The sequence below is a fragment of the Mycteria americana genome, chromosome 1, assembly GCF_035582795.1.
Source record: "Mycteria americana isolate JAX WOST 10 ecotype Jacksonville Zoo and Gardens chromosome 1, USCA_MyAme_1.0, whole genome shotgun sequence".
Taxonomy (NCBI): Eukaryota; Metazoa; Chordata; class Aves; order Ciconiiformes; family Ciconiidae; genus Mycteria; species Mycteria americana.
In genome coordinates, this window is record NC_134365.1 from 109,832,044 (window position 1) to 109,847,108 (window position 15,065).

Genomic DNA, 15,065 nt, shown 5'->3' on the forward strand with positions numbered 1-15,065 from the left:
AAGTCATCTTTAACTTATTTAACTTATACAGGCATATGATTCCCAATTACATTAATAGAGATTTTACAATAAAATTACACACAGCTTATATGATATTCCATTAACGTGTGCAAACCTCCATAGTTATTTGTTGGATTGTTCTTTCCTACAGCCAGCTTCCATTCACAGCTTCCTACAGCCAGCTTTCCAGTCAAAGTCAAGTTTTTTCTATATGGCTTAGATTTTGAAAATTTTAAATTAGTGAGGCTTATGAGTGTAAAATAATGGGGTAACCTCGCTGTTCAAAGCCAAAGACTTCATAATCCCCTCCCCTTTTTTTCCTTTTCTCTGATGATAAGCAAATGCTAAATGAAGGTGAATTTTATAATGGAACTTAATCACTTTGGGGTTTTGGTAAGTGGAAAACAAAACAAATGCGCTCTGTCAGGGTAAGGTTTTTGCCTTCTTCTGGGTTCCTGGCCTTTACTGACACTATGTTAGAAAGCATGAAGCAGTCACACACCTCAGAGGGTTTTCAAATGTGCAAATCTGGTAGAATCCATATATTTCCTTGTGGTTGGGGTTTGCTTTCATAGCCTGTACCGCTTGCTTCTAATTAAGTGGCATGGCCAAATCTACATTTACTGTAGTAAAAATCCCATAATTTGGTTGTTACATGTGAAAGACCTGGAGACAGGAGTCTTGTGGAGATCCATGCCACTAGAAGCAGCCCAAAGAAATACCTAGGCAGTGCTGCAGTCCTTTTGGCAACTGCAGGAGGCTGCTGAAAATTAGTACTTAAATTTAAGAGGAGTACCCTGTAGTAGCACCCATCAACCTAAAATCATCAAGGGAGAAGAATGGCTGCAGTTTACCTAACTCTATCCTATGATACAAGTTCTCCTACAGCCCCCGGAAGGAATCACATTCTTAGTTCTTGGATGTGCTCCCAGCATGGGGGTGGAGCAGACACTGGAGTTTTCTGGTAGCTCTTCTGAAGAAAGAGAACTAATTTGTTGATGTCATCCACTGGCACTTTTCACCAGCAATAAATTACATGGTTACAGAGAGAGGGAAGGGAGGCCAGGGAGGGGGAGGAAAGAGGTCTAAGGATGCTACTTTTAGAAGGTTTGAAAGAGACCTGACTCCCTGTACCTACGTGCTCTAGGAACTGCGTGTTTGCCACTGACAACTTCAAGTTTCCACATTTCTGTCACTGATCCCAACTATTCTGTCAGGAAATCTTTTCCCTGTAGCTGAATTAGTACAGTCCTTACCTTTCTTTAAATTAATTAAGAATTCTGTGTGTGGAAACAGGATATACTATGTGATTTAGATATTCACTTACTTTCTTTTTTGAAGAACTCTTCATTAAAATCAAACGGCTGTCTCCTTATAACGTGTTTTTCTTACAAAACTGTGAGACTAGGTTGTGGCTGGCTCTGGAGCACCCAAAGAAGAGGGTTTTTTTCCCCAGTGTAGCCTACTCTCTTGTACAGCGACCTCATATTTGAGTCTGCTTGCTGTGCAGGGTGCTCCCAGGTTTGTGACTGTGAGAAATGCCTGTGCAGTTTCAGCCGGGTGTGTGACAGGAGGAAGCTTCACCTTTCGGAGGCCGCCTTCCAGAACAAGAGGGGAGGACGGGAGACATTGGATTCTCTGAGAGCTGAGGCGTGCAATCGCGGTCCCATGCATCAGCTGAGCTGTGATAAGTGACCTTGTGCACGCGCTTAACCTGTTACAAAGACAGGTACAAATTGTAAGCTCAAAGCTCTTCCATTTTCCATGTCTCAGCTGACGTGCAGCAGCTCACTGAGCTGCGGTACCCCAGATTTCCCATGCCACCAGGGACAAGCCAACAATATACTTGCTTGTTATTCAAAAATCACCTTCCAGTGTTTAAAATCATGAGATCAACTGAAAAATCACATGTCTTCTTAAAACACTCCCCTTGGGGCTTCTGAATTTTCCTCTTGGCTTTTGAATGACCTTTTAAAGCTTTCTGTGGAATTCCAAGGGCTGGAAAACCATTTGTTTGTTTGTTTTAAAAGAAAAGTTAATATTTTACATAAAGAAAGACTGCAAGAGCTTTGGTGTTAAGGAAAAAAATTTGTATTTCATGAGAGCTAGCCACAGCTCACTATATTGTGCTTATAATACTGTGCCGCGGAGAAAAAAATCATAGAATTTTGATAGAACTTTTTTCTTATCATGACGTGTAACTTCAGGACATTGGTTACAAAAATGCTCCATACAGAAAGGTGAGAATTATCACAACAAATTATTTTTTGCTGATCTCTAGCCTAACTTTTGTACAGTGCTGGGATACTACCTATGATAGCTTGGCAGTATTACCTACGCTTGTTGGCAAATAAGTAGTGAAATTGGAACATATTGCAACATATTATGTTTAGGGTACCAGCTCTGAGAAGCCCCACAACTGCAGTTAATGTTACTCTTAAACACATAATTTGTATGAATATCCAGTATGCAGTTATTTATTAAGAGGTGTCTGCACATTTCGTTATAATAAACGTTGAGCGCATTATTCAACCAGTAGATGTCTCAAGTGTACAAGTCTCATTGAACCTTTGTTATTCTAATTGCTTCATTTAGGAGATGCGATTTGTGAACTAGCTAGTATGCCTTCAGGGGTATTACTCTGTCAGCCCCTCACGTACTTCCAGTGTGATAGTTCTAAGGTTTTTTGGTTGATATTTTTGTTTTGTGGCCTGCAAACGACTTGAAGAAAGTAATCTTTCTTTTTTCCCCTCACAGCAAACTCTTCCAAACCAGTTTGGTGCTGTCTCCTCAAACTGTATGTTATAAGATTGAAGTGCAAAACTGATATTTTTCCAACTTTGGAAATGTATATAACTAGAAAGGAGACAAAACAGCATATTCTTAACCTGGTAATATTTTACCAAATAATTTTCATATTGCATCATGCACATATATTTGAGGAAAGACTCAGACATTATGTTGCAGATTCCAGGTGTTTTGCAAGTTTTGAGTTGCCAGAATTAGCAATGTCAACAAAATTTAGATCTTCCTACTTATTGTTGGTACGTTTTGTATACTACATGAGACAGGCATATGGAAAAGTACCATTCCACAGGTTGTACACATACAGGGCAAAGTTAAGGTTGCTTGCACACCTGTGAACCTGGAATTTCCTGCCTTTTTTGAATCTTTGGCATTCCAATCTTAATTGTATATTAATCTTTTATTTAACATTTAACAACTTAAATGCTCATTTTTATGTTGTTATTATTATTTATATGAATATTTAACATTAGAGAATTGGAGGTCCCAGTTCTTCTCGATGTAAATTCTAATTAGTTTTCATTGAAGTTTGAAACTTGGAGCTTCAAGACAGTCAAATCGGGTAGCTTGTGAGCAATAGCCATAGCAACATTATCTGTGATTAAAAAGAAGGCTCTTATCTTGGGGTAGAAGAAGAAGGGATGAGTCACTCTGATAATATGTTGGTTTCAGGGAGTTGTAGGATCAGCCTGCGCCAACAACTCTGAGGCATGTTCAAGTACATTAAATGCTGCGGCTGCTGCTCTGGCAGTAAGATGCGCTTTGCTGTAGAATGTTTATGTTCACTTATTATTTTGGCACGTCTCCCCGAGGAGTGCAAGCAGGAACAGGAATGTTGATTATGAACCGTTTATATCTCAGTCAAAGCTTCCAGAAATGTCCTGGGATGAAGAAAAAGTACTTTTTTTAGTTTAAGAGCTTTTTTCCTGACTGATCATTCAGGATCTTACAGGACTATTATGGAGAGGGAAGATACCCCTCTCAAAGAAACGCTTCCAAGATAATGTTCCTGGAAATTTTTAGTAATGAGGGGTTCACTGGATTGAATTCCCTTTGCTTTATATTTAGCTTACATTCTATTTTTGAATTATAAGAGGAGCAGGACATGGGTCAAATGTGGCTTCTTGAAAGCCCTTCCATCTTCTTTTCTATAATGCTGTTTATATGACTGTACATGAACACATACACATTTTTCTCTTCGCCATGTGTGTAAATATATATGAGCTAATTTAATGTAATGGCTCTAACAGTCCACCCATGGACAACGTGCCATAAGCCTAGTTTCTTAAAAGCAAATATATTATTATGCTGTTCTTATGCTTGCAATGGCTAGCAAAATAATACCATTAAATGAATCTTAATTAAAAAAATAGAACAATAAATGTTCAAAGAGATTCTTCAGTATTTTGTAATATTCAGACATGTATTGACTGAGAAATGAAAAATGTTTGTATATATAAAAGCACTGTCTTTCTGTATGGCTGAATTGTTGACACGTTTAAAAAACATTCTTATTTGGCTTTTGAGTGTGTGGTTATTTTTTCCCCCCTGGATTTATTGTTTTAAATATATATTTAAAGGATTAGAGAAAAAATATTTATCAGTCTTCTAAATTTATTCAGGACCATAGGTTCTCCGGAAATCTTTTGTTCTATTCCATTAAGACATACAAGGTAGCGTAGCTGTTTAAAAATATAGAAAAAGTAGGTTTACTCATTTTGAAGAGAGACTGATAATGCAAGTTTTCATATCTTAATATGGCCTCAGCTGCAAAGAGACAAAAGATGAGACAGAGAGTGACAGATTTAATTCATTGGTCACAGTATACTTTATACGTTCAAGCCCATCTGGCCACTTGCGTGGAACTTCACTTGGCTGTCTCCATAAAATCTGAAGCAAGCCTTCTTAACCTTGCACAAATAGGCATGAAATCTATAAACCCAGCAGACACAAAGGGTGTATTAGTAAGAAAAGAATGAGTCTGCCTGGTGAACTTTCAGACTAGGCAGTGCACTTAGGATCACAGAAGATAAAGGGACCTGAAATATGAAATAAAATTTCCAGTAAGGTAGCAGTCAAAGGCGGTGGTGATTCCTTGGCAAAATAGGTATTTGAACTCGATGTTGCAAAAACTGAAATCTGGAATTCTTCACTGGAAGAAGCTGTTAATAATTTAACCATTTCCCATTCAAAAAGGTATCCTTTTCCAGAGGAGGTTTGTTATTTGTATGATTTGTTGTGATTCCATCTTCTGTTTGTATTGCAGTTTCTTATATTTTATTTAGGCTTATTTTGGAATAATGCAAGACATGTCATCATAAAAAAAAAAAAATCTATTCAGTGCTTAGTTTGTAGGGAAAAGGTATTGGTTTTTAAGTGATAAGTTAACCTATGAAAATAGGTTTTCATTTGTTATATAGTTTCTATTGATAGAACTAATAACAGCACCTTTCTCCTTAAAACACTAATCTCTCATTCTGAATCTGATGTCACTACCCATAGTAAAAAGCAACTAACTGTTGGATTTACACAAGAGTAAAAATGGGTATTTCAAAGAGTAAGCTGTGGAATGTGTAAAGCAATATCCGCTCTGAGTAAAGGTTTCAAATTCTTGCCTCACCCTGTGCAGTAATGAAATTTCCAGTAAGCACTCACTGTAATGGTAAAAAATCAGGAAGGCACTATTTTGTCTTTGAGTCGCTTCATTTCAGTTAGAAAGCATTGGTCACTAACTGAATATTCGTACTGCTGTTCCTACAAGGTTCTTGCAAAAGTTCCATACAGAAAGAGCAGAAAAGACTGATTCTTACAGGTGCTTTCTCTATTAAAAAAAAATTAAAAGAGTGTGGAAAAATACATGTTCTTTATTTTGATGTAGGATATTCAAGGATAAACTGTTTTTGAAAAGGGATGCTTGTTCAGTGGTAATGAGACTGCTTGACTATTTTTACCAATTCATAACTCATTTTTTAGTTATCCTTTACCTTTTTCATCCACGTCAGGAGGGCAGGATTGGTTATTTTGTACTTTTACTTCTTTATGTCCTTTTAAATATTCAGTCTTTCTTAATTGAGGTCAAAATGAGAGACTGCAAAGAGTACGTTAGACTGTGTAATACAAGATTTAAGTAATCGGTCAGGAACTGCTAAATTAAAATGTATCCCTCAATACCAACCTCATGTGAATGTACTTTGAATTTGTAATTCTTCTGTGATTTTCAGTTATGAGAATGGACGTTTGGGTAGCTGACTTCTACCCATGCGCAGAGCTCAAAGAAAAAAGACTACGCGTGTTTCGTACTTGAGCTTTCTTTTACTTGCTGTGTTCTTTGCTGACTTTCTGAATAATTTTCTGAAGCTGGTGTTGCTTTGCTAAAATAAAAATTAAAAAAATAGCAGTCCCCATGTTTGAAATTTATAAGCCTAACTTTCTATTTGTATGTCTAGTGGCCTGATTTTAGCAGGTTTCGTAAACAAACAAAAGTCTGTGAAGTTGGAGGTACCTGTCTTGCATGGAAAACAAACCATTTCTATCCAGACCTGTAAAAAGAGATTTTCAAGAGCAGTCCTAAGGATTTTACCTTGAAAAACTGGGCTACGGTTATGTCAGTTCTTTTCATACTGCCTTTCACAGTTGCTCATTCAAATTAATTGGCTATTTTGGGTGTCTTTTTTTCAGATTCTCATGGAAACCCTGTGTCTTCAGAAGATCAAGTCAGTTTAGCCCAGCAGATTTCTGATGTAGTAAAGCAGCCTGCCTTTATTGCCGGAATTGGTGCAGCCTGTTGGATTATCCTTATGGTCTTCAGCATCTGGTTATATCGCCACAGGAAGAAGCGAAATGGACTCACTAGTACTTACGCTGGTATCAGAAAAGGTGCCGTATTATCTATTTCAGTCCGCTGGCTGCGGAATGCCTGTTTACTGGCTATTTACTTTATCACCAGTCTCTTGTTCTTCTAAGACTCGATGCAGGAATTATCAAATTACTTCAATACTTTCAGGAAGTGTGGATCAGGAGCCAATGCAGAAGGCAGCAATATTTACATACCGTGTTAAACCTGGCGTTAAAGCATAAGCCTTTAGCAAAATACCTAGACTAGCTTTTCATAAAGATACTCCTACGAATGAGAAATGTAAAGATGGATTTAAGGCTGGCAGCTTCCAATATGCCCTCGCTACCTGACACTGTACCATCTGAAAAAGAGCCAAGTGGATGGTGGTTCATTGTCCCTCCTGTTCGGTCCTTTGCTTGCTGCTAAGAATACTAACAGTGGTGTACATTACAGTAACGCTTTTGGTGCGTGTACTTGAATTTCCTTGTGTTCCAGGGGAATGTGGTGAAGCGGCTGTTTGCAAAAGCACAGCAGTCAATAATACTTTCCAAGACTCTTTCATAAATACTGTTGTGAGACCCTTCGTTGGGACTGAATTCTGGGGCTATCACATCTTGCATCTGCATTCGGTTAGAATGGCAGCAGTGGGACTAACTTAAAGCACTCTTCGTTTTCATGTTATTGATACCTTTTATATCAGATTGTCAGTGGGCAAGCAGTGCTTTACAGTATACTCTGTGACAAACAAAACTAGAATCTCTACAGGGAAGATCTTCTGGAATAAAAACTTCATTTCTCCTGATTCAATAATCTTTTGATTAAGCCCCGAAGTTAAAGCTGAATTCAATAAGCTACAGTTCATTGCATCTCAAAGCAGTACCTCAAAGGTACTCATAGAGTAAGAACCGTAAATTCTGGAATGAATCAGAAAATGGGAGATCCTGCTTTTGAAGGAATAGAGGGCAAATGTTTGGTGTAAAAGATAAACTTAGGCTTAAAAGGTGCATACATCTTAATGTATGAAAGGTGTCATGAGATTACGTTCTTTAGTCACTTCAAGAATGAATGTGTGATGGGCCAGACAGGCAAATAGAACACAAATGTTTTTAAACAGTAGCAATGTGTTGCTATGAAAAAGAAGCAGTGCTAAAAATAGTAACTGAGTGAGTGGAAACATGGAAATAGTTCTGGAGTGTTGCAGAGTTTTGATGTCCTCCGTGCTACTAAAGTATCAATGCTTGCAGTAAACTTCAGGCACAGTGGTTGTAGAGGAGTTGTAACCACAGAAATCGGGGATGAATTTCACCTTTGATTTTGTTCTGCTAAGATTTCTTAGATAAGACAGACCCCGACGTACTGCTGCATTGGCCTGCGCTCTTTTGTTTTACTAATAGCATGCTGCCATACTGCCTTTCTACAGTTCTATCAAACTAACATCACTATGCTTTCAGCAGCACCTATGATTAAGCAAAAGGCATACAATTTGTCCTTAAAAATGGTTACTTTAATGACATCAGCTATTGTTCAAAACAGCTGTGTTTTTCAATATCTGTAAAAATATCTTTTGTGTAATTTGGTGGGGATTTTAATGAAAATATACAGAAAAGTAGGGTCTGCATCTCCATTATCAAGTATTCTTCAAGAAAAAAGCCATCTTTAGTGAAATATAAATTGCAAAGTAGTTTGCCACTCTGCAGTGCATCAAGTCATCACTGCAAGCCCAAACTTTCTTCAGTCTTGCATTTATTTATTTATTTTTATATTTAGCTTCAGGCCTGACATCTGTTAAAATACTTCACTACTCCCACACATGCATATTGTACTAGCACTCTTACACACTCAGAAGAGTTTATTAATAGAAGCTCTGAGAATTAAGTTGTTCTTTCGTGTGGTAGCGATAAAGATTCCTTTTAGTTGAACCTCTGTTCATCTGTTCCTCAGTTCCTTAAGAAACTAAACTAGCTTTGGTACTTAGCTCGCAGAAGAGTCATGAGACAGTAGTTTAAGATTTTTTTTCATGTCCTTGTGATTGCAAATTAATTTTGAGACACTTGATTCTCTTTCGAATAGCTCTGGTTTAAATGCACCTTCTATTTTAATGAAAGCTTGTTACTATGGTGCTATATTTTTGGATGTAGCTAAATTAAACTTGACTGTGTGAAAAGGCCTAGCTCAAAGAAAATACAATGGAATTCCCAAGATAAAGAGCTGTGCTACAAATGAAGCCTGAAATGGGAAAATGCTCAGAAGTTTTTCTTTTTTTGCTTAGTGTCATATCCCTGGAAATAGATTGGCATGGTAAAAGGGGGGAAAACTACAGCATGTCCTAAATTATAACAACAAGACACTCTGGACTCCCCCCCAAACATCAGCGTTATTGTAAAAATTAGATTAAGCAGTTGTTTTCTTAGCCAGAACCTTTTCTTTGTGTGCCAGGTTTGCTGATCAAATTCTGTCTCAAGGCTACTTGTAGTGAATATTTTATCGTTTCTCTTACATTTCTATTTGCTGTCATTAGATGGAAAAGGGCAATGTTAGCCTTTTTCTGCCCATCAGTGATAGAAAAACGATACTGTCTTGTCAACAGGAGGGGGAGCACGTGCTAATAGGAAGAGCAGATGCTAGTGCTCTGTACTGGGATTAGAGACCCTATTGATCCGACGAGGATTTATAGTAGCTGCGAGAGGGAAGATTGTCAAGCAATGTCATTGTGCCGTTGTTAACCTTTCCCTCTTAAAGCCAAGGGTTGAAAGGTAGAAAGGTGTTACATCTAGGGAGATCTTTTACCTTTTTGTGTGATTATTTAAGAAAGAAAGAGAATAACTCTGTTTAACAGTCTCGTCTATGAAAACAAAAATTAATTGCTGCAGTAGATTTTAGTGCCTTTATTACAGCGAGAGTTGGTGCCATTCTTGATTCAGAGACAGTAAAACAGCAGTTCTCTTTGTTCCTTTATATGATTATTATTTCCTTACTGAATACTTAAGTGTGCCTATTAGTTCAGCGTAATGAGCATTTACTTAGTGAACTGCAGATAAGATTCAATAGGACCTTGATAAGGCTTTGTTAAGGAATTTGTCATTCTGCATTCTGAAATGATTAACAGTGTGGGGGTTTTGTTTGAGCTAGGATTTTCAGAAAAACTTAAAATACCAAACTGAGGGGTATTTGAAAGGCTAAACCATAGTCCAGTCCCCTCACGAGCACAACAGAATATCAAGCTCTTTTTTCAGAACAGTACGTGCAGAGACAAGCTTCTTTCTGAATTGCAAATTTAATTTTATTTCTATATCAATGTGACTGAACTACTGGGTTAGTTATATATACATTTGTTTTATGTTCAGCTGTCTGCTAGATTTATACTAATGTGGTATGTTTCCCTTTCTCTCTTCAGCTTAATAACCAGTTTGTATTTTGTTTTGATTTTTCAGTCCCGTCTTTTACCTTCACACCAACAGGTATATATTTGCACTTTTCCCCCCTTCTTTGTTACTTTAGCATGTGTTTGTGGTACTGTTTCTCTTTTTCTGACATAACCAGCCCAGCTGTTCTGAAGGGTTTTTTAAACAGTTTCATTAATGGCAGGTATCATTATTTTGTTCTCTAAGTAGTGTATATTTGCTTTGTAGCTGACACTTTTTTTCCACTTGTGTGTCCCATTTTGTAGCATACTGTTTGATGCAAGCATGCCATTTTGTAGCATGATCCCGTCAGTGTGTACAACCTGGGCTCTCTTCTTGCATATTACGATAGTGTGGCCTTCTGCATCTAGCGATGCAAAAGGTGCTTCTGATGGAGGAGGAATGACTTAGCAGAGCCCAGATGCTGACTTGAAAGGGATTCAGTGGGATTATAGTTGGTGAAACATTTGCTTCTTTTCTTTCCTCTGACTCTGCATTATTCCAGTGACCTAGGAGTTGTCTGCTTTGGAAGAAACAGAAAATCAAAGTGTTACAGCAGTTAGATTTCTTTGCTTGCTGCCTTAAACTGTATTTGTGCTATGAAATTTTAAAATAATCATCCTGTTCTACATAAACAGAAGTGCATTTCGAATTCAGGGTGGGTTTAAAATCATCCTCTATTTCTTTTTGCTTGGAAATGTACAAAATATGACACAACCTGAGCCATAGCCCACCAAAGTCTGTAGAGCTGACCTTCAGTCGGTCCCACAGTCTGGCAGCTCAGCAGCTCTTTCTCTACAGTAGATACCACTCAACACGTTCAGTACCCACCAGTATACTGCCTGCATTACTTTTAGCTACAGCCTGAGTGAACAGACAGGTTGTTTCTTCGTCCTTTGTTCCAAATCCCTTATTGTCACGAGGTGTGAGAGACTCGCAGGACATGTATATCCAGGCAGGGTTAAAACCACCTACCCCCTCCTCTGCACACTCACGTTAGCAGGGCATATTAGCTCAAAATCAGCACTGTACTAATTTGGCCTCTGGGCAGCAGCTGAGTTACATCCTTCCAAGTTGGACCGCAGATGAAGCAATCTCATGTCTGTCTGCATTCATCCACACAGACCTTATCGTAATGGGTTAGATTCTTATCCACGTGCTTTTAATCACATCGAATAGTATCTAATTTCAAAAGCAATCCTATTATGTTCAGTGGAGTTGCTTACTGTTCGGCATGAGTCAGAGTGGCCCTTAATGTTTCTGAAGTCCTTTGAGATCCACGGTGGAGACTAATTCAAAGTATTACTATTTTGCTATTACTTTAATTGGCATAACAGAGGGCTTCTATTGCAATCACAGTTGTAGCACACTACTGAAATTCTGCAGAGGTTGGTGAGTTAGCTAACATATATTTTCTCAGTTGGATTCTTAACATTAAAAGAAAATATCAGGGCTCCATAAGATATGTCAGAGCTGCAAAATAAATAGCACTGAGATTTTTAAAGAAATCGCAAAAACCACAAAGTATGTAAAACATTTAAAGGAAAAAAAAAAGTCCGTTTTCAATCCAGGATCCCAGTCATTAGTTCCATTGACTTTAAATTGAACCAGACTCTCTTCTTTAGCATTACCTATAGTATAAGACTTACCTGTAGCAATGCATCCTACATTTTAATCCTGTTATTGTAATCACTGCCAGCATTTATCTCTCTCGTGCAGACTCCCAGTTTGGAGTTCTTCTAAAGAGCAGAATTTGGCTGCTTTTTTTCAACACATTCCAAGTTGGAAAATGTAGAATCCATCAGCATTTGCAGGGAGGCAATCTCCTTAACCCTTTGACAAATGCAATGCAAACGTGCAGAATTTATAGCACTGGTTTTTTCTTGGATGTTTGCATCCTAAGAACTAACTTTTCAACCGTGATGCTTCCTGTGAAGGATATGCAATCCGTGCCAACAAAGAAATGCATGTGGACATCCACATTATTAATGTGTAATGCTTCTGAAATGCTAGCAAAACTGTTACTTCTAATTTAGGAAGTATTCTTTCTGCCAGACATTTTTTACCAAGATTTAGACATTTACATTTTTAGATTTAAAAGTATCATTAATAAACCCAATTGTAAAATGTTATAAACTGCAAAGCTTCTGTGGACTTTAAGAGTGTGCCGGTGCAGTAACAATCAGAAGGAGCATGTGTTTTGCAGTAGGTTCAGCTCTAATGAGCCATTGTTTACATTGGAAGTAAAGTTTGTTATAGAATCATGATACCTCTTTAATCTTACCAAAATAATAAGGTAGAACAAAGCTTTAACATCTAGCCATTCATGAAATAAATATATGACCTAAATTCTTCCACAAAGGAACTCCACTGAAGTCAGCGGAGTTATGTTAAGGATAAGTTCAACCTGATGTATGGCTTCCTGCTTTCTTAAGCGATATATGTGTGTGTTTGTTTTTCAGAACAGAATTGAAATATAAAACTTTGTTGGAGCTAAGACTAGCAGTTATCAAGCAATGGAAGTATTATGTATAAAGTTGCATTTGAAGGAATAGCTTGCAGAATGAGACTCAGAATTAATGTATAAACAATGCACATTTAATGTCTTAGCTAAAGTGAAACAAAGGCAAATTTAATACTGCTATTTAAGGAGTCTTTTATGATTTTTAAATTATTTCCTTTTTTTATCTTTAACTATTTCAGTAACGTATCAGAGAGGAGGAGAGGCCGTAAGCAGTGGAGGCAGGTAATTATGTGCTTTATTTTTAAAGCTATAAATTGTGTGCAACTAAATTTAAGGATGCCAGGAGTATAATTGGCTTTGTAAGTGACAGCAGAATAATCACTTGCAACGATATGTTTTAATTTATTATATTAAGTTATACATTTTGGCCATATATTTTTCTGTTTAGAAGGAGGATATATGTTTTGAATTTTTAGGTTGATTTCCAAAGAATGAGTCGTAATATTTTCAGCTTTGTTAACCTGTAAATACTGTGTCTCAAAAAATGAGCAGCAGAGGGAGCACTTTAACTTCAAAATAAAGATCAGGCTTACCAGCTGATTAAGGGAGTAAAAGTAATTAAGTCGTGGCATTTATGAAGATTAAGAAATATAGCTGGTTCACAAATACTACAAAGAAAGAAAACGTTTATTGGGAAAAATTGCTGAAGACATAAACAGCTTATACGGTGACTTTTTAAGAAAAAATCTTGCTATGAATGCAAAATAGTTTAAAGCATCGCTTGTGAGAGATGGGGCACTGAAAGAGAGGGAAACAGGTAGGTTTTAAATTTAAAGCCCCCCGCTTTGAGAAAATAGCCCATTCCAGATTGAGGATTTAACTAAAACATATTTATTGGGTTTACACTTAATGAATGGCAGTGGACAAAACAGTAATTTACATTTCCTGTGTAGAGGTGGAGTTTTTTTCAGGAGGCAAAATAATGGTTTTAGCAAAAAGGCAGGTCAGAGCAGTGTCACTTTAGTAGCACATCTTTTTTTTTTCTAGGTCACATTCAAGCATGCCTTTTTATAAGCATCTCAGTTAAAGATTTGGCATGATGCTGAAATAAACTCTTAAAATCTCAGAGAGCAGCTGGGCGATAAATTCCTGTATCAATTCCTGTTTCACAAGTGGCATCTTGTGATTCCTAATTTGCAAGACCATACAAAAATTTGGTGATGGTAAAGATTAGGCATAAAATTAAACATTCCCAGTCTACTTCAATGCTGTGTAGAGGCAAGGCTACTCTGCTGCTGCTGCTGAACCTGGCAGGTTAAGAGCAATTGCAGATATCTCTGTCCAGTGCTGTATGCTGCTGTGTTGTCGTAGCCATAAAACCATGGAGGAAAACCTCTAGAACAGTTACCATGTGATTTTTGAATGGACAAATCTGTAAATCACTGGGTTGCTGCCTTCACCCCAGGACAGTGAGAAAATAAGAGAGAACAGAGATGAACCCTCTCTTTCCTTGACAAGGTTGTTCAAAAAGATACGCAGTTAACATCCTTTGTGTTCTTTGTGCCACTGTGCTTTCTCGCTCTTCCCATAGCACAAGCTAGACAAAGCACACTCACATAGACTCAGAGGACAGAAATGAACCCAGAAGTGTCTACGTCGTATACAGTCATTTTGGTACTGCTAGAGAAGCAGCATCATTTTTTACTGTCCTAGTTTTAAGGATCAGTGCCACTGTCTAGCAGTGTAATTGATTCAAGGTGCTAACGTCTATGCTTCTTTTGTTCATTTGCATATATAGCATTTACAGAACGTATGATGATGTACCGTATTTTGTAGAATATGAAACATATTTCTGCAATATAAAAAAAAAAAGAAATGTTATTTTTACATATGAAACCTTTAGTCTGATTTCCAAACTTAAGGTTTTTACTTCCTTAAATTATATCTGCAATGTTTTGGAGAGGTTTAGCATTTCTGCCAAGTGCAGTTATGTAAGCATGTTAGAGCATTATTCAGAATTCAAAATGCCACAGTGATATGTTTCAACATATCCCCACTTCTGCAATGCTGAAAAAATACCCATTTCTGTGGCAATCCCTTTTATAGACAGGATTCGAGTAATGGTAATTGTGGTGGATTGACTCCAGCCAGCAGCCAGGCACCCACACAGCCGCTTGCTCAGTCCACCCCCACCCCAGACCCAGTAGAGTAATTTTAAGGATTCAAGGAATTTGCTGCAAAGGTTAAAGATCTCTGGAAATTATGATCTCAGATCATCACCAGGCTATGGAGCTGTAATGCAAACATCTCTTGCCTACAGTTCCACCTAAACGGCTCCAATTAGTAGAGTTTTCATCTACTTATATACCTCACACCACATTTCTTACATGACAGCAGGTGTGAATGCAAAGTAAATTTTAGAAGCAAAGGACCTTTAACTCTCTATGCAAAAATCCAGTACACAGGCCTTGAATGTGCTGAAACACTCTGGAAGGCTTTGTCTCCTCCAAATGCCTTGAGGTGTAGTTTCATTGTTAAGAGCAGAGTGGTAAGGAAAAAA

General features: G+C 37.5%; 1 protein-coding gene across 1 annotated transcript in view; it reads left to right on the top strand.

The window, feature by feature from the left end:
- Nucleotides 1-15,065, top strand: part of ROBO1 (roundabout guidance receptor 1) — a 751,137-nt gene that overhangs the window by 705,948 nt on the left and 30,124 nt on the right. The window contains exons 20-22 of the mRNA XM_075516480.1: nt 6,484-6,681; nt 10,072-10,098; nt 12,745-12,787. Coding sequence (XP_075372595.1) covers nt 6,484-6,681; nt 10,072-10,098; nt 12,745-12,787 — 268 coding nt within the window. The remainder of the gene's footprint in view (nt 1-6,483; nt 6,682-10,071; nt 10,099-12,744; nt 12,788-15,065) is intronic.